The sequence below is a fragment of the Oryza glaberrima genome, chromosome 10, assembly GCF_000147395.1.
Source record: "Oryza glaberrima chromosome 10, OglaRS2, whole genome shotgun sequence".
NCBI lineage: Eukaryota > Viridiplantae > Streptophyta > Magnoliopsida > Poales > Poaceae > Oryza > Oryza glaberrima.
This window is the reverse complement of record NC_068335.1, coordinates 20,275,253-20,298,845: the sequence shown is the minus strand read 5'-3', so window position 1 is coordinate 20,298,845 and position 23,593 is coordinate 20,275,253. Positions and strand designations below refer to the sequence as shown.

At 46.2% G+C, this 23,593-nt stretch overlaps 5 protein-coding genes and 1 pseudogene across 6 annotated transcripts; 2 read left to right on the top strand and 4 right to left on the bottom strand.

The window, feature by feature from the left end:
- Positions 1 to 5,485: 5,485 nt before the first annotated feature.
- LOC127785953 (serine/threonine protein phosphatase 2A 57 kDa regulatory subunit B' beta isoform-like) lies at positions 5,486 to 6,466 on the bottom strand (annotated as a pseudogene).
- Positions 6,467 to 7,119: 653 nt separating this feature from the next.
- LOC127785587 (histone H4) lies at positions 7,120 to 7,663 on the top strand. Its single transcript, XM_052312985.1, has one exon. The coding sequence runs from the start codon at positions 7,197 to 7,199 to the stop codon at positions 7,506 to 7,508; it is 312 nt and encodes a 103-aa protein (XP_052168945.1). The 5' UTR covers positions 7,120 to 7,196; the 3' UTR covers positions 7,509 to 7,663.
- A 994-nt stretch (positions 7,664 to 8,657) lies between these two features.
- Positions 8,658 to 14,353, top strand: LOC127752783 (protein ALTERED XYLOGLUCAN 9). Of its 2 annotated transcripts, none has more exons than XM_052278191.1 (2): positions 8,658 to 12,888; positions 13,239 to 14,353. In XM_052278191.1, the coding sequence occupies exon 1, from the start codon at positions 9,106 to 9,108 to the stop codon at positions 10,159 to 10,161; it is 1,056 nt and encodes a 351-aa protein (XP_052134151.1). In that variant the 5' UTR covers positions 8,658 to 9,105; the 3' UTR covers positions 10,162 to 12,888; positions 13,239 to 14,353. The 2 variants fall into 2 exon arrangements, with proteins under 2 accessions (XP_052134151.1, XP_052134152.1); XM_052278192.1 differs by lacking the exon at positions 13,239 to 14,353 and adding an exon at positions 12,966 to 13,115.
- Positions 13,280 to 14,497, bottom strand: LOC127752782 (aspartic proteinase nepenthesin-1-like). Its single transcript, XM_052278190.1, has one exon. It carries the CDS (start codon positions 14,495 to 14,497, stop codon positions 13,280 to 13,282), a length of 1,218 nt encoding a protein of 405 aa, XP_052134150.1.
- Positions 14,498 to 16,587: 2,090 nt separating this feature from the next.
- Positions 16,588 to 17,916, bottom strand: LOC127753425 (aspartic proteinase nepenthesin-1-like). The gene has a single exon (XM_052278910.1). It carries the CDS (start codon positions 17,881 to 17,883, stop codon positions 16,657 to 16,659), a length of 1,227 nt encoding a protein of 408 aa, XP_052134870.1. The 5' UTR covers positions 17,884 to 17,916; the 3' UTR covers positions 16,588 to 16,656.
- Positions 17,917 to 21,260: 3,344 nt separating this feature from the next.
- LOC127753495 (aspartic proteinase nepenthesin-1-like) lies at positions 21,261 to 22,547 on the bottom strand. Its single transcript, XM_052278978.1, has one exon. The coding sequence runs from the start codon at positions 22,518 to 22,520 to the stop codon at positions 21,261 to 21,263; it is 1,260 nt and encodes a 419-aa protein (XP_052134938.1). The 5' UTR covers positions 22,521 to 22,547.
- Positions 22,548 to 23,593: the final 1,046 nt, after the last annotated feature.

Below are 23,593 nucleotides of genomic sequence, written 5' to 3'. Positions count from 1 at the left end.
GTGGCGTGGAGTGCGGGAGGATGCAGGGGTTCAACGACAAACCGAGTGTTACGTGGAAAGGTAAAAGGTTGTAACAGAACGGTGAAATGACAAATGCCTTTCTAAGCTGGATGCACTAATTTGGTATGTTTCGTGTTCTAATTACATCGCGACATAAAATAGCCAGGTTTCGGATACGTTATCGTTGCTTTTAGGTACGATAAAACATTTATGTAAAGAGAAGAAATCATTGCGTCACGGAAAAATAGTGATGTGTCCTGATAAGAAATTTTGGCTCATGGTATATTTGAACGGATGGTTCTAGATGTTTCAGTTAATTGATATAGCGTGAAAGTTTAATAAATTATATCTAATATGACAAGAAACCATTAACCTTACATAGGGTGTGGGGTTTTTCGTTATTTCAGCAGCTTAGTTACATCAAACCCTTTCTCAAATGTATAAAAGAAATGTCTCAAACTTATATAGTTAATGGCAATCACGTCTTAAGCTAGCTTTCTTTGGTATGGATAAATTTTAGGGTGAAGTATATTTTCAACCCTTAAACCTTGCTCGAAGTTAATTTATTTTTCGCCTTGAAAAAAAAAACAGGTAAAAAAACACCCTATAATGTTATTTTAGATGTTTTATTGGAAATAGAGGTGGTTTACTAATTCATATGCTCGTATCGTGCAAAATTTGTCGATGTAAATGTTATTTAGGTAGGCCCATGATTATGGCTGTGTTTTTTAGCCTAAGTTCACAATTCACCTGCCTCGTTTTTCACGCTCATGTTTCCCAAATTGCTAAACAATATGTTTTTTTAAAGAAATACTATAGGAAAGTTGTTTTAAAAAACATATTAGTTCTTTTTTAAGTTAATTATAGCTAATACTAACTAATCATGCATTAATCCATTGCATAGTTTTGCGTGTGGATAGGAGGGGTTCCCAACAAAAAAAAGAACACACCTTATAAAATCTACCTAAATGGGGTTTCTGTAAGCGAAAAGACTTTCATAGAGAAAATCACCTTGAAATATATTATAGGGTTTCACATGTCCAGTTTTAAAAGTTGCAGGGGAAAAATAATCAATTTTATAGTTTAAAGTAAAAAAAAACAGACTTGACCATAATTTTTACGGGAATGTAGAGGGAGTTATAGCCTACAGTACATGATGTGGGTTATTTTTGATTGATGCCAAAATGCGCCATATTGATTTTTTTTGGTAGTTGAATAGTAAAAGTGATAGTTCGGTTTGAAGCCCAATGGTTAGTAGAACATTTTTTTTAATAATACATAGCACAATCCTAAAACTTTATTCACCGTAATATAAAATTCTAACATGCTCATTTATATTGCCATCGTGATCGTACCAAAACATGCATATATGACGAGCATCACGATGACAGTGGATATCGTGATGTACGTACATGTACACTGCTGCCATCCATCGCCGTGAGTTTACGCTCACGGGGCCGATCGAAGTGACGCTAGCTAAGCTCCAGCTTGAGCAGCAGTGAGCGCACGGCTTCATGCACCCTGCACAAGGCACCAAATTAGATCTGACATGCATTACACCATGCCGCCTGCCGACTGCCGTGTGTCACGCTGCATGCGAGATGGTACGTACTGGCTAGCTCGATCTCTTCGTTTCGTCGTCACTCGCGATAAAATATCGATCGTCTCCGCTGATTTCCGAACACCGTACGTACCCAAGCTTGGGTGAGCTCTCGCTAGGTTAGAGCAGATACAGTAGCAAATTATAAATCAACTATAAACTTCTAAAGGTGTAAGTGGGTTTACCCGCGAATCTGCTTATAGACAAAAATAGTGCGTAACTCGCCGGTTTGACTAGCGGGTTAACTATGAATTTGACTTATAAATGGGTTTATAGTTCGATCCACTTATATATTTAGATGCGGCAAGCCGGACCGCAATGCGAAAACCCATAAATTATTATTTATTTAAACTCGCGGATCGGCCCGCTTGCACCCTACTACTATAAACACATATCGAAAAGATAAAAGAAGAGAGTAGAACAACGAGCTACAAATTTATAGCTAAACTGTTACAGACTCTAAAACGTAATGTGTGTATGATATGTGAGACTAGATATTAATTGTATATTTTGTATGTTTATAAGTAAATATTATATGAATTGACTATGGATAATTTAAATTAAAAGTAGTAGTTGTTGCCTATGTTCTTACAGTGTTTTGCATGTACTACCAGCTATATATAGCTATAGGTGAAGCGTCGATGTTACCATACCTGATTTCTGCTTGGTTAACTTAATTATGGCCTATGGGGCCCCGTTGCTTTCATTCATATGTGATTTAATTTTTGGAGGGTTAGGTGAAGTGTTGCGTTTTGTGTCCAATTCGTACCACAAGTCCACTACACACATGCATGCTTGTTGAAAAACATGAAGGTGGATTTACCACTAGCTAGTAGTACCATCTAGTTAAAAAAAAATCTCGAAAAAGTAGGGAGTACCATTTTTAATAACTCGACTATATATGAATTCTGTTTAATTGATATATAATACTACTAATCAATAACACGCCGTCACAACCATAAACATTAAGACAAAGTTAAACTAACTCTCACAAACATGCATGGCTAGCCATATATTACATTATCTCGTTCTTTAATTCTACATAATTTGTGCCGTCAATCCATCTATATTTTGACAACAAATATCTTTTAGGTTATCTAGCTAGCTAGAGATGTGGTTTTTACTAGCTAGCTAGAGATGTGGTTTTTAGTTACTGTACCATCACTCGTGTCGGCGGCGGCGGTGGTAGGTGGGTGAAGGAGGCAGGTGGTCAGGGCGTGTGGCGGGTGGGCGGAGGAGTAGGCGTCGACGGCGGGGAGGAGAAGGAGTAGGCCCGGCAGTGAGGATCTGTAGCGGAGTAGGAGGCAGTGGGGGTGTTGGCGGCGATCACAGGTGGACATCGACAGTGTCGCTGGCAGGAATCTGGAGCGAAGGAGGCAAGCGGGTGGAGGAGTCACCGACGGGGATGGGTAGGCGGAGGAGGAGTCGGAGTGCGCGATGGGTGGGTTACGCGATAGGTGGGAGGTCCAGGCTATTGGATATGGCGATCTGATGGTTAATATTAAAGCAAGAATAATAGTGGGCTGTAAAAATGCTGAATGTTGAGGTGGATGATAGAGGATAGAGATGAGAAGCGGGCTGTAAGCTTACAGCCGGTTTAGACACAGGAACCAAGAAAATCAGTGAGACAGACAGGTGGATCATATATTTATAGTGAAGAGCTAACCACTATATGAGTGAGCTGAGAGATAGGCTATAAAGATCTATACAGTCAGCAGCTGGTTGTATTATTAGCCTTGCTCTTAGCATGTTTGTCAGATGTGTCTGCTATATAAAAATCGAGACCACCATTACAAATTTAAGTAGTAGAGATACAATTATAAAAACAAACCTGCCCCACCTTAGAAAAAAAAAACTTTGTGTGAAAAAGAACGAAACTACATGAGATTGAGGAGAAGATCATGTTTTGCCTTCTGCCCAGATCGTCACTACTTTAACCCTAAACAAATCTTTGGCGCATCTAAAAGGCAAAAACAAAAGACACAACTATGTGCTCAACACACTTGTTTTCCTACCCTACTAATTTAATGATTCCTCCTGTTGCATTTATCCATCCACACAAGCAAGCTGCAGGTACTAACCATATGTAACTCCGAAAGCACCTGTGTTATACTAAGATAATTAAGGTTTAAAACTAACACAACTTGCTAGACACTACACGTACTACATGACAGTGAATCATTCTTTCATAGACAAGGTTAATATTATCACTATGCGCTCTTGACAGTGAACATCATCCAACCCGAAGCTAAGGTTAATTGTCACCATGTGCTTCTTCAGTTCTCCTTTTCTGTGACGACCATGCATTATACTTTTTCTATCCATAAATCCATAATAAACTTGTCTCACTAGTTCAACCGGCTTATGTCAGATGAACCTGTCATCCAATTTAGTTGATTTCTACCGTTACTGTGTTCTAATGGGAAAATTGGATTGGCTACTTAATTTCTTGATTTTCGTTAGCATATTTTTAAATTGTTAAACTTTGCATTTTTTTAGAAAAATAAATTAAATTTATTTATTTATTCAATTATTAATGCTTCATTTTGCGATTATTTTTCATTTTTCAATTATTTTTCATTTTGCATGTGACTAATAAGCCGTTCTCATCCTCCGATTAGAACGTGAATAAAGTATGTTAGTACTTTCTTTAACATGGTCCATCAATAAACAGGAGGTAAATGCGATGATTTTTTAAAGCCAGAGGTAAATGATTTTTCAGAGTTTAGAGAGAGAGCAACACTTTGCACTGGCAGAAGAGTGGCCGTAGAGATTGCGTGCTGGCTGGGCCCCACAATGGGCCCATGGGCCCACCAGCCGGGCAAAAACTTCGCACGAGGGACTCATGCAGAGCCGTTCATTCACTTTCACTGGTGCCCACCAGCTCGTCCGGTGCGTGAAAGCCTAGTGGGCGGCGTTCCGTGGACCGAGTACGGTACATGGGCCCAGTGTTGTGGTTGTACGGTCGGATCGGAGACCATCCCTAGCCCATACTGAATTCTGTATCTCCAAAAGTTTCTCAAATTCTCATCCAAATCAAGCCAAGTAGCCAACTGTTTCTTATATGTTGTCAAATTTCACCGCAAGTCACCTTACCGCATAAAATTTCTCAATGTGTTTGTACCTCATTTTGTTACCGCAATATATATTTTCACTTCCCATTGTGTATAGGGCGAAAGGTAAATGTTTTTGTTAAACTTCTATAGGTTTGATTAAATCTATATAAAAAATTAGCAACATCTACAACACCAAATAAGTTTAACTAAATATAGCATTGAATATATCTTAACAATATATTTATTTTCTATTATAAATATTACTATATTTTTATATAAACTTACTCTCTTTGTTTCATAATGTAAGTCATTCTAGCATTGTCCACAATTCATATGGATATTAATAAATCTAGACATATATATATATATATATATATATATATATATATATATATATATATAGATTCATTAACATCCATATGAATATGGACAATACTAAAATGACTTAGATTATGAAACGGAGGAAGTAGATAAATAAAAGTCAAAAGCGACTCGTAACAAATGGAGTAGTACAAGACACTCAGAAGGGGATACGTACAGACATGCCGTAAATCGAAAGGAAAAAGTCCACTTAGACTCCTTTAATTGTTCACCGAATCTAATTCGTGACCCTTAACTGTGAAACCGGATAGGATGACTCCCCGAATTATTGAAACCAGTGCAATTTGACTCCTCCAGCGATTTTGGAGAGCGGTTTTGCTTACGTGGCGCTAATATGGCAGTGCTAACCCGGTTTTCATTCTACGTGGTGCTTATGTGGCATTTAAAATTAAAAAAAAATATATGTGGGACCCATCTGCCATTCAAACACAAAATATATTATGGGACCCACCGACATGTGGGCCCACGTGTCATCCTTTTTCCTTTCCTTCTTCCTCCTCCTTCTCTCTCCCTTCTCTCTCTTCTCTCTCCCCCTTTTCTCTTCCCCCTTGGGAAGCATCGGTGGCGGCGGCGGCCGGGGGCTGGAGTGGCGACGGGAGCGTGCAGGCGAGGGTTGGAGCGGCGACGGCCGCGCCACCGCCTGCCCCGTCTCCAAGCAGGCCCGCTGCCGCTCCCCCTCTAGGCCCAGCTGGCGCTCGGATCCAGTGCGAACCCGGATGTTGGAAGCAAGCAGTAATTATGCATGTGCCACTTAATTGAATGTGCAAATGTAGATGAAATCGATTTTTTTTGACTGAAATGAAATCGATTGTGAAAATGGATGAAGAAGCACACAAACCTGTGAGCTGCAGCTGCTGACGCAGCGAGCAATCCGGGAGCAGACAGTGGATCTTGACGATCTCCTCGAGCTCGTCGATGAGCAGCACCTCCTTCTGGCAGTTGGTCGCCGGCTAGTGGCGGAGGAAGATGTCCCGGGCGACGAATGCTGCCGCAGTAGGAGAGCTGGCGGTGGTACGTGTGCACCCACCGCGTCCGGTGCAGCGGCAGCAACACGCGCGCCATGAACGCCCGGTGCTCCTCCTTGAGTGGCACGACGAAGCCGTTGATGATGCTGCCGCAGATCTCGAGCAGCTCGCCGACGCCGCAGTGGCGCTCGGCCTCCGCCGGGGACGTGTCGTAGACGAACCGGAGTAGCGCGGCGGCCATGATGCGCTGCATAAACGCGCGCTCGACGGTGAGCTTGGAGTAGAGCTGGTGGTAGACGTACTTGAGGCGGTCGCGTTCGCGCGGGTCCTTGGAGGCGAAGAGCGCCACGAGGCCGGCGAGGAAGCTCCGATCGACGTGGTTGCGGAGCATCCTGGCGTCCGCGGCGGTGAGCACGTCGTAGACGAGGTGGAGGTGCGGCCACGATTGACGGGAGCAGCACCATCACGGGGACCTCGTCGTCGAGCACGTCGGACGGCGGCGAGAGCGACGACGGGTAGGCGGACGGCGGCACTGCCCGGAGGTAGGAACAAGTTGGCGGCGACCATCTTGACCAGCGCCACCATCACCCGGTGGTCCAGCCCCTGCGGCGGCTGCTTCTTCCCGCTCGCCACGTCAGCGCCATGTGAGCAAAACTACCCTCCAAAACCGCTGGAGGAGTCAAATTGCACTGGTTTTAATAATTCGGGGAGTCGTCCTACCCGGTTTTACAGTTACGGGTGACGAACTAGATTCGGTGAACAATTAAGGGAGTCTAAGTGGACTTTTTCCTAAATCGAAATGACACAAATAGGCCCATCTACTTGTAAAGGCCCAAGGCCCATGTGGCCGTGCACCTACAACCAACCACGTCATCGATCCATACTCCCCCATTTCAAAACCAGAATCCACCGTCCATTCTCATCCAACGGTGGAGCACAACCCTCCCACGGATCGCGTCCCTCCTCCCCGTCGTCACAAGCCACGTCATCGATCCGCACCGATCCCCCACCACCCAATCCCACCCCTCCATTTCCAATCCAACGCTCCAAACCCAACACCCCACGGATCGCACCCCTCGCCTTCACCTCCTATAAATATCCGCACACCCCAAGTGTGTCTCTCCATCTAAACCAAAAAAATCCCCAAATCTCAAATCCTCCTCCGTCTCCAAGCTCTCGTCGTCGTCGTCAGACATGTCGGGCCGTGGCAAGGGAGGCAAGGGGCTGGGCAAGGGAGGCGCGAAGAGGCACAGGAAGGTGCTGCGCGACAACATCCAGGGGATCACGAAGCCGGCGATCCGGAGGCTGGCGAGGAGGGGCGGCGTGAAGCGCATCTCCGGGCTGATCTACGAGGAGACCCGCGGCGTGCTCAAGATCTTCCTCGAGAACGTCATCCGCGACGCCGTCACCTACACCGAGCACGCCCGCCGCAAGACCGTCACCGCCATGGACGTCGTCTACGCGCTCAAGCGCCAGGGCCGCACCCTCTACGGCTTCGGCGGCTGATTCCTTCCTTCCTGGTGGCGTGCGGGTGGTGGTGGTGGTGTAGGAGCTAGGGTTTCGATGGGATTCGGGGGGAATTTCTGCTTTTGTGTTGGCTTCTGTGTAGCGACTCTTCTGTTTAAATGAATTCGATGAATCTGAACTGAAGATTTGGTTCCCCTGTGATTCCGTCATTTTATATTTCTGTTTCCTGTGATGTGAATTTGTGCGAAGTTCGTGAAACTGCCTTTCGGATGAAACGAATTTTGTTTTCGTGGAAGTTCAGATTGGTTGTGCATTTAATATTTGGGGAAATTTGTAGTCTGCCAAGTATGTGTAATCAGCGTGTGGAGTTGAAAAATGTTGGTACAGAGAACACAAGATGTCAGAAGACGACGCGGCGTGAGTCGTGACAATGCGGTCGCCTGGAGTGGGGACCATGGCGAACCTGCACAGTACTGCTTTGGTGGGTACAGTACAGCACACGCTATACGGGGTGCGACACGGCCATTTCTGCCTTCAACCGTCCCAATCTTTTTATTTCGAAGTAAAAACCGCTTCTCACGGTTTATCGAAATATGTCTGAACCAAAAAAAAAACCAATGAATTTCAGTCAACATCATACAGAATTCTCACGGTTTATCGAAATATGTCTGAACCAAAAAAAACCAATGAATTTCAGTCAACATCATACAGAAACTGGCTCATACCAATTGGTTTTCACAAATCAAGTACTAACGGTTTCACAAAAATCTACCATTTTTCACGAAATTCCATCGGTTCTATGAACATGCTCATCACCCACCGGCATTCTACCTGCATATTGTTTTCTTTTTTCAAACACAGTAACACGCACACTTGTCATTACAATTGCACATAGGAGTACTACTCAGCATTTCCATAGACTGAATAGTCGTATGTTGAGATTAACAAAATTATTATTGATACTGTCACCGTTATTGAAAAAATAAATGAAGTTACCTTAAAAAATAAACGAAACAATAAAAATAATTTATGAATAGTTTTTCAACCTGTTAGCAGTTTAGAAGCTAATATTGAGAAATGTAATTGATATACACTTAAAAACCTCAAAATCAACTTAAAATTGACTTTCAAAACTTAAATTTACCGCTGATAACACCAGAATTCAAATATGGGTAAAGGCATCTGGATTTGACCATCTCAAATTGTTTATCAGGATTCTCCCTAAACGAAGCAGGAGGGAACAGCAGTGATTAATGGAACAGAAGTCATCCATCCATCCACTGATCCCCACCTTCTCTCTCCCCGAAGCAATCGAAATCGGCGCGGTGTGAAACCAACCACGCCGGTGGATCCACGGCGGCGCGCGCACCCCCGCCACCGACGATTGCCGGCGACGCGCCGACGCCGGGAGGGAGGGAGGGAGGGAGGGAGACCCCGCACCTGCCGCTTGCCGCTCCGCTGTTCCCATCCCGCTCCCACCTCGCCGCCCGCCTCCCCCCACCAACCTCTCCTCTCCCCTACTTCTCGCTTCCGCTCCACGCCTCGCTGCCTGCCGCTCCACCGATCGCTCGCTCGCTTCCCGCGATCTCGCCTCCGAGAGCAGATCTGGTGGCGGGGCGTCGGGCCCCGTCGGCCGATGGTTTCCGCCGCGGCGCAGGCGGGCGTGGTCGCGGCGTGCGTCGTGCTGTTCGTCCCCATGGGGCTCGCCGGGTGGCACCTCAGCCGGAACAAGGTGCTCTTCTTCTCCGGGGCGCTGTTCGTCTCGCTCGCCGTCGGGGTACACCTCTCGCCTTACCTCCCTTCCCTCCCGCACCTCCTCCTCGCCGCATCCTTCCACCCCCATCCCATCTCGTCGTCGTCGTCGTCTTCGGCCACCTCCTCCTCGTGCGTGCCTCTCCTGCACCGCGTGTCATGGGCGGACGCGGGTGGGGAATCGGGCGTCGGTAGGGCGTGGGCGTGGCCGCCGTCGCTGGCGTCGACCTGCGGCCTCGCGCGGCTGTCGCGGGACGACGCGTCGCTGCTGCTGAATGGGTCGTGGGTGATGGTGGCCGGGGACTCGCAGGCGAGGTTGCTGGTGCTCGCGCTGCTCCGCCTCCTGCTCGACCCGGCCGCCGCGGCGGCCGCGGAGCCGGAGCTGTTCCGCCGCCACAGCGACTACCGCGCCACCGTCCCTGCGAGGGGGATCTCCGTCGATTTCGTCTGGGCGCCCTTCGAGAGCAACCTCACGCGGCTGCTCCACGAGGATCTCCGCCTCGCGCCGCGCACACCGGACGTGCTCGTCCTCGGATCCGGCCTCTGGCACATGCTCCACGTCACGGACGCCGCTCGCTACGGCGACGCATTGGCGTCCGTCGTCGATGCGGCGAAGTCGCTCCGGTCGCCGCTCCCCGTGCCGCCGCCGCACATGTTCTGGCTCGGCCTGCCGCTGCTGGTGAACCACATGCTCAACACTGATGCCAAGAAAGTACACATGAACGACACCATTCTGCAAGCCTACGACCTTGAGGTCGAGCAGAGGGGGCTCTTGCAGCGCGACGGTGGCCCGTTCCTACTGCTTGATGTAGGAAAGCTCTCCCGGGGGTGTGGGCAGCAATGCACGGCTGATGGAATGCATTATGACGGCGATGTGTATGATGCGATCTTGCACATCATGCTCAATGCATTGGTGATCGAGTCACAACAGAGGATTTGATTGATTGGGTTCTTGAAGCAGGTGTGTTCTCACACCCTGTTCTTTTGGTCCAGTATAATACAGGGGTAAGTAGGAATTGTTGTGAATTAGGGGTGTTCTTTTGATCGCTTCAACATTTTGGTCGCTTGCCAGAATCCATAGTTGGATTCCTCAACCTTAGAATGTAATTTAAGGGAATCTTAGAACAACACTCTTTTTCTCCTTTTCTTTTTGGGCTAAATGGCAAGCCGAGCTGTTGTGTTGTATACTGTTTCTAGGTAACAACTGAAAATGATGATTCCAAAATGTAGGAGAGGAAACATTCTGGAATGCTAAAAACTAGTCATCCTTTACAAACTTTTAATCAACTTTAGATTAAAAGTTCTGAAAGATATCCTACAAACAGGGCTTATCGTTGTTCGTTTATAACACTATTACAGTAGTCTGTGTTTTTATTTTTCACACTACAAACTAGTGCAAATAAAACTTTTATGGCCTAATGGCAATCTCTCCCTCTGAGCATATCTGCTAGCTGAACTCACTTTGCTCAACCTTGCAGTAAAGGTAATCGATGTTTGCCTGAACTTCTAAAGGCTGATTGTTTGTCACTTTGATCTGTGTAATTTTATGGTACAGTAAATGGCCCCATTCATAGAAAAGAAGAATGCACCGTACACCCTAAACGAAGCAGAAGGGAACCACTCTATTTTTTTTTGGGCTAAATGACAAGCCCAGCTGAGTATATCTTTTCTAGATCACAACTAAAAATGGTGATTCCAAAATGTAGCTAAGGATATATTGTGGAATGTTAAGTACTAGTCATCGTTTTGGCTTGCAACTGGAGGTATTCTCTCTGTTACACACACATAAATGTTTTCTGAATTATTTGTATTTCTGCCATGACATGTTTAGTGTTTCTTTCTGGTCCACGTAACCTTCAAGTTTCTTATTTGGATAAGTTCGAGATGGATAGAAAATGCCAGATTGAAGCTTAACTGTACTACTATCCTTCGTCAACATATTTCTTACCAATGGGCATCTTAGAACAACACTGCCTTTTTTATTTTTCTTTTTGGGCTAAATGGCAAGCCGAGCTGGTGTGTTGTATACTGTTTCTAGGCAACAACTGAAAACAGTGATTCCAAAATGTCGGAGAGGGAAGATTATGGAATGCTAAGAACTAGTCATCCTTTTTTGTTTGCAGCTGGAGATATTCTGTGTTATAAACACACAAATGTTTTCTGAATCATGTCTATTGCTGCTATGACATGCTTAACGTTTCTTTTTGGTCCACTGAACATTCAAATTTCTGGCTTGTATAAGTCTAGGATGTATATAAAATGCAAAATTGAAGCTTAACTGTACTACTATCCTTTTTCAACATAGTTGTTCTACCAATGGGCACAATTGCATCACTTCATAGCAATAACTATGCTGCATAAGGATAGCGATTGAGTAAGATGTAATATCTGTGTGATTCTCTAGCTATATCTAATACTTGCATACAGGTCACAGATGCATCATGTATAGTTGAGCACACAGTTAGAAATTTACAAATACAATGACAGAAAGAAGATTATGCCAAAAATGCAAAGGTTGTTTCAATGCATTATACTATAGCTCTATGCTTAGTCACATTGATACTTTCTGTGCAATTGGAACTGTGACATTTTGTTAGCTTCGTTTAGTATTTCACACTTCATTGCACACCCTGTGAGTTGGTTTTCTTTACAAACTGTTAATCAACTTTAGATGGAAGTTCTGGAACATCTCCTATAGAGAAGGACAAATTGTGTGGGCTTGTTGTTGGTTTATTAGACCATTAGAGTAGTCTGTGTTTTCATTTTTCAAACTACAAACCAGTGAAAATAAAACTTCTATGGGCCAAGGCTGTCCCTCTGAGCATATCTGTTAGTGGAACTCACTTCTCTTAAGGCTGATTGTTTGCCACTTTAATCTGTGCAATTGTATGGTACAGTAAGTGTTAATCGCAAGCATGGCATATTTTATTGGCACTCTTATTCAGTGAATCTGTTAACCAAATTTTTAGATCCTTATGTTTGAGTTACCATGCTCCTTTTGCACATTTGATAGTATTTATGATTAAAATTGATCAACTTTCTTTCCATTTTGTTAAACCTGCAGCACTATACTGTTCATATATTGTTCTCCTTTTGAGTCTTGTTGAAAGGGGAATTTCTCAGAGCAAGAAAGGATAAACTCATTAAACCCTGTTTTGCATTGCCTCTTCTTTAGTTTTTTTTTTTTTTTAAAAAACTTTAGGTCTGATGTCCTCATGAGAATGTCAACAGAGATAAACTACAGTGTACATCCATGACTGCTTCACAATCCTTGTGTTAAAATTGTTAGTTCCATTTGTCTAGTTGACTACATTTACTTGATTAATTAGCACAAGTTGGGCAGTGTGAAGCGGCTTTCTGTGGAAGAAGTTTGTCAGAGAATTCAAGGTGGCATTGTCAAACGTATCCTCATGTTACTGTTAAGATTTCCACTTGTCATATTTGTTCTAGCCGTTCAGTATTGCATGGTTAAATATCTTAACAAAGTCTCCTGACAATATGCGAATATGCTGTGAACAGATATGTCTTACAATTATGTTTCAACTTTTTTTTTAAAACCATTTGTATGCTTGACCTGCTTGATTTTGAAGGTCTTTCTGGGTGTTATGGTTGAGCAGAATAAGCAGTTGGATTCTGAAGCTGTTAAAATGTGCCAATTGAGTTTGAGGTACGAAGTCATGTTTCTGTGTGCCCTCTACTGTACCGGTATGGTAACTTATACAAAACCACATGACATTATATTAGGACATTATTTCTGCCACAATGATCTATATGATGAACCATTTCAACGGGGAATGAAAACGAACTCCAGATCAGCACTGGGTATTATTTGCATTGACATGAAACTGATACAAGCACATAGGTTCAGGAAGGAAAATGCTGGACACTAAGGAGCAGAGCACAACATATGCCGCAGCACATGCCATGCCACCTAGCTGCGTTATTCTGGCAACACACACACACACAAACACCTGACATATATATTGATGCTTGAACTGAACAGCAAAGCTAATGCAGGAGGTGCTTCCAGAAAGAAGCGGCAGCCGTTCGTTCATTCATCAGTTGAGGGAGCTGCAGTCTGCAGGCTTGAAGGAGAGGGTCTCCTCCTTGAGGTCGAAGAGGACATGGACGTTCTCCTGCTGCAAGCTTCCCAAGATGCTCGCTCCTTCAAGCTCACCGGTCAAGTTGAGACTTGCCGAGCTCCCGATCGTCAGGCACACCGTGCCGTTCCCACTGGCGAGCAGATAGTTCGCCGGCGGCACGGTTAATGCCGCGCCGCCGTCGAACGTGAACACGAGTTCCGGCGCATCTCCAGCCACTGCTTTCGGGAAGCAGAGGTCGTAAGGCTTCGGCGGCGAAGCCACCGGCTGAACGCCGACGGCGGCCGTCAGCGCCTTCTTCAGGGCCTTGTACGCGCCGTCCGCCAGGTAGCTCGCCCGCGAGACGGTGTCGAGCAGGACGGTGCTGCCGCTGCTCGACGCTGCCTGGAGCGGCGCGCCGCCGGCTTTTATCCCTGCCAGCTTGACCATGTAGTACGGGTTCGAGCCGTTGTCGGAAGAGCCAGCTGAGGTCTTGATGACGAACGGCGTCGAGCTGTTCTTGCCGCCGGCGAGCTGCTTCGCGGTGGCGCCGAGGAACAGCGCGCCGCTGCTCTTCCCGGCCAGGCAGTATGAGAACGCCGTGAGGTTCATCTGGGTGACGAGCGACCACGGCGTCCTCCCTAGCCCGACGATCCCAGAGGGCCCGCCTATGGTCTTGAGGCGTTTGTCAGTCATCACGACGCAGCCGAAGCCGAGGGTCTCCTTGGCCGCCCCGATGGCGAAGGTGTCGGTGCCGGCCATGCCGCCCGTGTCGCCGGCCTTGGTGGGCGCCTCGTAGATGCACACGTCGCTGGTGCAGTTGCGGCTGCTCTCCGGGATGGACTCGCAGAGGTGGGAGCCGCACGGCAGCCCACGGAAGGTGGACGACTTGGTCGGGTCGAACAGCGGCAGGTCCTGCTCGAAGCAGGGCTGGCACGGCGTGCACTGCGTCCAGACGAGCTCGCTGGTGAGGTCGACGACCGCCGACACGGGCTGCGGCGGCGTGCCGATGGTGAAGTTGGCGACGTAGAGCCCCTGGGACGACAGGTAGATGGGCACGGCCACTGCGCCTCCGGCCGCCGGCGGCGTCGCGTCGACGCCGGCGAGGAGGCGGCCGCGCGTGGCCTGCTCCGAGAGCGAGCACGCCGTCACAGAGATGAAGCACAGCACGAACAGTGTTGCCACTGGCCTTCCCATGGTTACTTCGACAGGGAAGGATTAGCTACCGTGATTATGTTCTTCCTCAAGATCACACGATCGGTGGTAGTGAATAGTGATTATATAGGGGCTATAGCTGGTTCATGCAATGACCAGGACCAATTAAGATTTAAGACAGACAATGACACTGTAATTACTGGCCACTTTTTAGTCATCATCTCCATCAGTTTGAATATTCATGAACTCAAAATGGGATTCAGTAGCGTTTGTTAGATATCTGATCATGGTGCTAGATATAGGAAATTGTCAGAAACCACTCAAATGGTAGCTTCAATCCTGAACTGATACATCAATCTAACGTCACTTATGCAATAAGGATATATTTTTTTTTAAAAAAAGTGAACCTTCTAATAGAAATTTTAAAAATAAACCTCTAATAGTTTTTCCAAAAATCAACGGTGTGGCAAATATGGTGTTGGTACCACGCCACAGCCATTGTCGAGGCTTATATTATGCGTGGTGTATATAGTGCCAGAGTGGTATCGTTTAGGCGAAAAAAAGAGAGTGATGTGTCACAAAAGTTAAATTTCGATAGTAAGTTGCTGGAATATTTCCAAACCATTATTGGAAAAGGTTAAAAATACTCGTAGCAACTCATAAATTTATAACGAAACTCAACTCGTGGGAGCTGGCCGGTTAACCAGCTTGTTTTTCTTAAAAATTACATGGTTGAGATTTGTGTTTGTTAGCAACTCAAGTTGAACAGTTCTGATTATAGAGAAATTAACAAATGAAAGGAGCGTTCAATTCTATCATTTTTAGACTAGTAATCGACCATCTACAACTACAACGCACAGTTTCCCAATTTTTATATAATAAAAATTTAAATTTGTTGAGGTTGGTTGATTTATTGAGCATTTTTTTACCGATCCCAACAAAAAGTTCAGTTAGGACATGCGCAATGTTTATCTCGCATGTTGGTAATAACATGGGCCTAGTGATCAGTGGTAGTAGTTGTGATCGGACTCCAGTGAATACAAATACTCATCGCGAACACCAGATCCCGCCGTTTATGTTCTGCTTCCTCTTAATTCCTTTGCCTCTTTTCCAACTGTTGTATTCTTAATTCTTATCACCCTGCCCACTTCATTTAGTCAGCGCCCTTGTCAGCCTATAGGGGCCAAATCAACACAAGAACAATACTCTTATACGGCAAAATAGAAGAGCGATAAAGCGCAGGTGAAACCATGTATCAATATAAGAGGATTTCTTTGGAACACACAAATTTTATAAAATCTCGTAGGCAATTTATACCAAAACGCTCTAAAATTCTTCGTGTAAAGCAGGTGTGAAACCGATACACTATAGAGTTTCATCCAGAAAAATGCTTCCTTTTTTTAATATATTAGACAGTTGACTTTTAGACATATGTTTCAATATTTATCTTATTAAAAAAATAAGTAATTAACATTTATTTCTTAAAATTATTTTATCATGAAAGATACTTTTAAGCATAATTTATATCTTTTAAATTCATATAACAATTTAAATTAAGACAAATAATCAAAATATTCTCGCGAAAGAGCCTGTAACCTAGTGATTACAAGAGCCTCAGTAGCACCTGAGGTTCTGGGTTTGACTCCCCATGAGAGCGAATTTTCCAGAATTTAATGGCGTTGTGTTTTCAGTGGTATCATAGGGGTAGGGTTTGCGTGCGTGTGTTCATAGGGGTGAGTGCGCGTGCGTTGTAAGTGTACGTGTAATTCTAAAAAAAAACAAAATATTCTCAAAACTGAATGGTGTCGTGTATTAATGAACAGAGAAACTTAATGGAGTACTGGACAATGCTACACTGGAGAGCAAAAATAAGCATGCCGCAGCTCATTCCGACTGGCACTGGCAGCGTTATTCTGACAATAAACATGAATATATGGCCAATTTGAACAGCAAAGCTAACTACTGTTACTAGCTAAAAACTTTTTAGGTAATGAGATAGAATCCTGGCCCTTACTCAAAGGCTACAGTTAATTATTACATCAATTCAACGAGACATGAAAACACAAGATCTAATAAAAACAGGAGCACACACCGATTACTAAAGCAGTCACAGCATAAAAAGTCCACAAAAGCACACACCAACTATTACTAGCTAAGCACACGAACTTCTTCCTGAGAGAAGAAGCAGCAGCAGCCATTGATTAGGAGAGTGAGCTGCAATCCGCTGGTTCGAAGGAGAGCGTCTCCTTGTCGAGGTCGAAGAGGAAGTGGATGTTCTCCTGATGCAATCTTCCCAGGATGCTCAGCTCCGTCGTCAGGTTCAGCATCGCCGAGCTCATCATGGCGAGGCACACCGTGCCGTTCCCGGCGTCGTACATGTACTTCGACGGCGGCACCGTCAACGCGGCGGCGCCCTGGAACGTGAGCACGACGTCCGGCAACGGCAAGCTGCTGTTGGCCCCCGCCGCCGCAGCTGCTTTCGGGAAGCAGAGATCGAACGGTTTCGTCGGCGTCGCCATCGGCGCCGCGCCGACGGCGACCGTCACCGCCTTCTTGATGGCCTGGAACGCGGCGTCGACCAGGAAGCTCACCCCAAAGATGGTGTCGACCAGGACGACGCTGCCGTTCGGAGGCGGCGCGATTATCACGTCGCCGAATTTGATCCCTTCCAGATGGATCATGTAATCGGAGGAGTCGTCGGAGGTGTTGACGAGCGGCGTCGTGGCGGCGCTCTTGCCGCCGGCGAGCTTCGCGGAGGCGCCGAGGAGCAGCGCGCTCTTCTTCCCGGCCGCGCCGTGCGGCGCTAGGCAGTAGGAGAACGCCGTGGCGTTCATCTGCCCGACGAGCGACCACGGCGTCCTCCCTAGCCCGACGACCCCGGAAGCTCCCAGCAGTTGCTTGATGTTGCTGTCCATGGCGCACCCGAAGGCGAGGCTCGCCGTGGCCGTCCCGATGGCGAAGGTGTCGGTGCCGCCGATCCCGGACGTGTCCCCGAACATGGTTTCCACCTCGTAGCTGCACACGCCGTCGCCGGAGCAGGTGCTCGCCGGGACGGACTCGCACAGGGCCGTGCCGCACGGCTCCGGCCGGTAGGTGGACGACGCGGACCGGTTGAACAGGGGAAGATCCTGCTTGAAGCAGCGGCGGCACGGCGAGCACTGCGTCCAGACGAACTCCCCGGCGAGGTGGATGATCGCCGACGCCGGCTGCGGCGGCGTGCCGATGGTGAGGTTCGCCATGTAGAGCGGCTGGGACCAGTAGATCGGCACGACGCCGCCGCCGCCTCCGGCCGCCGCCGCGTCGGCGAGGAGGCGGCCGCGCATGTTGGCACGCTCTACACCTCGCCGGAGGCCGCCGCCGTGCGCGCGCGCGAGCGAACACGCCGCCGAGCACATCACGAGCACTAGTGTTGCCACTAGCCTTCCCATGATTATTATGACTACTGTTAGTTAGCTAATGAGAGGATTAGTGACCGTGATTATCTTCCTCTTCCCCAAATCACACTATACAAATCGAGACTCGAGGCATGGGCTTATATAAGAACAAGGAGTCCTGGACTAAGGCCCTGTTTAGGGAGCTTCTTCTGCTAGAAGCTGCCTCAAACAGTCCACAGCTTTTGAGAATCTGTAGTTACATATTCTGAAAAATGAACTAAGAAGCCAAAAGCTGGAGAAGCTGGGTTTTAGTGCTTTTCCAGATTCTCAGAAGCTGGCTACCAAACATCTGTTTCTCAGAATTTAAAGCTCCTCAAACATGCTCTAAGTCACCATGAGTCAGGGTTCACGAAACTGATGGGTTTAACCTTAAACTGATCAATTTTTATGAGATCGCTGGTTATCAGTTTGTCGTTATTAGCATGTTTTTATACCGTACTGATTGAAAGTCGTCAATTTTTTTAGGTTTTCGATAAACCAATGAAAAACGATTTTCACTTTGTAAACGAAAAGGTAAACCTTCTCAAGAGGCATTAACACTGTAATTACGAGCCACTTGAGCCTTCATGGTGTCATCCTCTCCATTTCAATATTCATTGACGTTCATGGAGCTACCTTGGATATTCCTCAGAAACCAGCGAAACTGCGTGCCATTGAGACGAAATTAAGCTTCAACTCTGCACATATCTATCGTTCAACCGTCACTGATGTTGGTCTTGGTAAGGATATAATTTATTTATTTCTACCCTTCCTGTTGTGGAAATTTAGGAGTAAGGGAAATCTCTAAGACTTACTACCTCCGTTTTTAAGCAGGTAACGCCGTTGACTTTTTTTTAACATGATTGACCATTCGTCTTATTAAAAAATTATGTAATTATAATTTATTTTATCACGAATTGTTTTATCACTTAAAGTACTTTAAATATGATTTATATCTTACACCTTATGTAAGATAGAGTGATGGGGATTCTTTGCACTACTGCACGTCTGCACGCCACTGACAAGTGGAGCCGGCTTCTCCAATCAGTCACTGTACTTTTGGTGGGGTGTGTGGTTAGACTAGATAAAGGATTTGATAAAGTTGAGGATCTATTGGTACTCACCCATCCCATTTTAAGCGGATTGGGATTCTCTGACATAAAGTCAGAGTTGGACCCCCACCGCTCTCGGGCCCACTTGTCAGTGACCACGTCGGGGGTGACCTTATATTAGAGGATTCCGCTTCATTTTAAATATAGCCATGAGTTTATATGTCCAATTTTGATCGTCCGTTTTATTTGAATTTTTTTATGATTAATATTTTTATTGTTATTAGATGATAAAATATAAATAGTACTTTACGCATGACTTATTTTTTTATTTTTTTTAAAAAATTAAATAATACGGATGATTAAAATTGAACACGGAAACTTATGGTTGTACTTAAAATGGCACGGAGGGAGTATTTTTTTATTTTTTATTGGTATGTATTAAGGATGGGTGAAAATAAAGTTATTTTCGGACAGATATAGTACTCCACTTACGAGGATATTTTAAAATACTACAAAAATATTGAAAAAAAATTACACTATTACAGTAGTCGTTTTTCAAACTAAAAACTGGTGCAAATAAAACTTCTATGCGCTATATGGCAATCGCTCACTCTTGAGCATATCTGTTAGTTGAACTCACTTTGCTCAACCTTGCGGTAAAGGTAACCCATCTCTGCGTGAACCCTGAAGGCTGATTATTTGTCACTTTGATCCGTGCAATTTTTTTATGGTACAGTAATAAGCAAGCTTGACATACTTTTACTAGCACTCTTTTTTGAGTGAATCTGTTCATTTACTTTTTAGATCCTTGTGTTAGAATTGTTGAACCACTATCCTTTTGCCCATATGGTATTTTCACATGTCTGTAGTATGATTAAAATTGATCAAATTTCTTGACATTTTGCTAAAACCTGGGCACTATAAAGCGTACATATTCTTCTTTCGAGTCTTCTTGAAAGGAAAATTTCTCCGAGCAACAAAGGTACTCCCTCTGGCCACAATTATAGTGGATAATGGCGCCTTGGTTTGTCCATGATTCAGGGGATTTTGGTTATCCAGTACAGCAGAGATCAAGTCACTGTCCTTTGATGCTCTTTTTCCTGCCAAAAGCAATAGTTTACTCCAAATAAGTACATTCTGCAGCTTATTTAATGTGCCAATGTGTACTTCCACATATTACTAGATGCATTTTTTTTCTCTTCCTTAATGAGTGCCAAATAGGGAATAATCCCTTATAATCCTGGACGGAGGGAGTACCATGTTTCACAATGCCTCTGCTCCTGTACTTTTAAGTCTGATGTCACCATAATAATTTTATGTTTATTTGTGATCACTCTCCATGCTACATATAGGTGATTATTTACCTCGAGTTGGGCAGTGTGATGCGGCTTTTGTGGAAGTTCTTTGTCTGAGCATCCATGCACCAGTGCATGGGTGTTTCAGAATGCAAGGTGTCTTTGTCAAACATATCCTTATGTTGCTGTTAAGATTTCCAGTTGTCATATTTGTTCTTACCGTGCAGTAGTCATAAGGCAAGATTATATATCTTAAACAAAGTCTCCTGATAATATGCGAAAATGCCGTGAAAAGATGTCTTACAAGTTACAATTGTGTTTCAATTTTTTTAGACCATGTGGTACTTGACCTGCTTGATTTTAAAGGTTTGATTACTGATTTCTGTGTGTTAGGGTTGACTGCGGTAATAATCATTTTTTTGTTTGTTTCTGAAGCTGTTAATATGTATAACCACTTGAAATTGAGGTATGAAGCCATACTCTGTATGCACTCCACTGGTATGGTATGTTTACTTTTACAGAACAGCATTCATAGCATTATTTCTGCCACAGGAAACTACGCTAGACAAAATGAATCCATTTGATGAACCATTAGATACATGAACTCCAGATCAGGACTGGATATTGTCTGCACTCACATTCACATATAACTGACATCATATCAGCCTATGATGACAAGCACACGCAGGTGAGTGAGTGACACATTGAAGAGCACAGTAAAACATACCGCAGCACATGCCGTCTATAGCTGCGTTTATTCTGGCAATAATCACAAACACACACACACCTCACTGCATACATGTGTACATATATCAATCACCATATATATGCTTCCAGGAAGAAGCAGCAGCCATTGATATTTGCTCTGGTCCAATAAAAAGAACCTTAAGATACTGATACTTTACGGTACCAAATCGTTTCCGATCGTTGGATTTAACAATGCACATCCTGTCCAATTAGATCCAACGATTAAAAACGATTTAGTACAATGAGATACTGGTACCTCGAAGTACTTTTCGTTGGACCGGAGCAAATCTCGCAGCCATTAGGTGAGTGAGCTGCAGTCTGCAGGTTCGAAGGAGAGCGTCTCCTTCTCCAGGTCGAAGAGGAAGTGGACGTTCTCCTGCAGCAAGCTTCCCAGGATGCTCACGCCATCATCAGCCGAGTCCAGCCGCGTCGAGCTCAGGATGGACAAGCACACCGTGCCGTTCCCGTTCCCGTCGCCGAGAAGATACTTCGACGGCGGCGCCGTCAACGTGGCGCCGCCCTGGAACGTGAACACGAGGTCCGGCACGCCGCTGACCGCCGCATTCTGGAAGCAAAGGTCGAAGGGTTCCGGCGGGTTCGCCATCGACGGCGAGCCGAGGGCGGCCGTGACAACCTTCTCGAGCGCCTGGTACGCGGCGTCGGGCAGGTAGCTCAACGGCCTGAAGGTCTCGAGCTGCAGGACGGTGATGGCGCCGCCGCCGCTGGATGCCGCCGCGACGGCCACGTCGCCGGCCTTGATCCCTTCCAGCTGCACCGTGTAGTAGGGGTCCGAGCCATCGTCGGAGGTGTTCGACGCGTGCTGGCCGAGTAACGGTGTCGGCGGGTTGCTCTTGCCGGCGCCGGCGAGCTTCGCGGAGGCGCCGAGGAACAGCGCGCTCTTCTTCCCGGGGCCGTGCGGCGCCAGGCAGTAGGAGAAGGCGGTGACGTTCGACTGGCCGACGAGCGACCACGGCGTCCTCCCCAGCCCGACGAACCCGGAAGGCCCGTCCATGGCGCCGTCGATGCTGCCGTCGCTCGCCACGACGCACCCAAAGGCGAGCCTCCCCTCGGCGTTCCCTATGGCGATGGCGTCGGTGCTGGCGATCCCGAAGGTGTCCCCGAACATGGAGGGCGCCTCGTAGCCGCACTCGCCGTCGCCGGAGCAGTTGCGCGTCGGGATGGACTTGCAGAGCGGGGAGCCGCACTGCTCCGCCCGGTAGGTGTTCGACGCGGACGGGTCGAACACGGGGAGTTCCTGCTTGAAGCACCCGCTGCTCCTGCACGCCGCGCACTGCGTCCAGACGAGCTCGCCGGAGAGGTCGACGATCCCCGACACGGCCTGCGGCGGCGTGCCGATGGTGAAGTTCGCCACGTAGCGAGCACCGGACCAGTGCAGGGGCACGACGGCGCCTCCTGGCGGCGCCGCCGTCGCGTCGGCGAGGATCCGGCCGCGCATGCCTTGCTGGTCTAGACCTCGCCGGAGGCCGTGCGCGGCGGCGCACGTCGTCACGGAGATCAAGCAGAGCACGAGCAGTTGCATTGGCGCCAGACTTCCCATGATTATGCTACTGTTAGTGAGTGGATTAATGACCATGGTTATCTTCTTCCTCGAGATTACACAACACAATCCATGCAACTCCAGGCTCTCGATGTATGGTTTATATAAAAAGTTTAAAACCAGGATCAGATCACCAATGTCAAATAGGCGTTTTTTTTAATCAAAGTCAATAGGTGTTGACAGTGTAAATATGAGCCATTTGAGCCTTCATGGAGTCATCATCTCCATTTCAATATTCATTAACGTTTCCATCCAAAAGAAAAAAGACTGAATCTGTTCATGCATGGAGCTAGCCAGGTATAGGAAATTATCAGAAACCATCGAAACAGCACCATGGTGAACGAACGTACCATTCAAACGTCAGTGATATTGGTATCTATATTTTTAAAAAAATTTTGAACCTTCCTCTAATAAAAATTTAAAAATAAGCCTCTACCCTCTCTATCCCATAATATAAGGCGTGACATATTTCAAGATTCAACTACAAAAGTATTTGACCAACAATTATTGTGTCACGCCCTGAACTAGCCCCGAACGGAACTAGCCCGTGACGCTCTAAATTAACCTGTTAATCGATACCAGTCCTAGGAAACAGTGCTGGTATCACAGGAAGACAGAATATCACAGCAACAAAGGTCTCTTTATTACAGAGTAGGAGTACAGTCATGTTGGGCTGCGGACAGATCCCGAGCTCACAACTGCATTACAAAAGCGAAAGCGGAAGCCAAGATTTAGACCAATCATCACAGGCGCGACTTGGGAACTAGACCGAAACCCTAAAACTCATCATAGCTGACTTACTCCTGGAAGAATTCCTCATCAGCGGGATCCACTCTATCTTCTTCAGCAACTTGGGGGGGGGGGTATTATTTATATAGAGCAAGGGTGAGTACAGGAGTACTCAGCAAGCCATGTGAATTAAGTGTTTAATGCAGGCTTCAAAGGAAAGGCTGTTGTTTTTGCAATTGATTTTATTTAAACTCCTTTTTGAAACAACTAAGCGAGTGCTTCTCAAACGACACGAATGAGACAGTGCGTCTCGTCCGGTCGGAGTATGTGCAGTGTATCAGTCT

Bases quoted from the DNA above. Each gene is read 5' to 3' on its own strand.
- LOC127753425 (XM_052278910.1), bottom strand. From the start codon at position 17,883: ATGGGAAGGCTAGTGGCAACACTAGTGCTCGTGATGTGCTCGGCGGCG.
- LOC127753495 (XM_052278978.1), bottom strand. From the start codon at position 22,520: ATGGGAAGTCTGGCGCCAATGCAACTGCTCGTGCTCTGCTTGATCTCC.
- LOC127752783 (XM_052278191.1), top strand. From the start codon at position 9,106: ATGGTTTCCGCCGCGGCGCAGGCGGGCGTGGTCGCGGCGTGCGTCGTG.
- LOC127785587 (XM_052312985.1), top strand. From the start codon at position 7,197: ATGTCGGGCCGTGGCAAGGGAGGCAAGGGGCTGGGCAAGGGAGGCGCG.
- LOC127752782 (XM_052278190.1), bottom strand. From the start codon at position 14,497: ATGGGAAGGCCAGTGGCAACACTGTTCGTGCTGTGCTTCATCTCTGTG.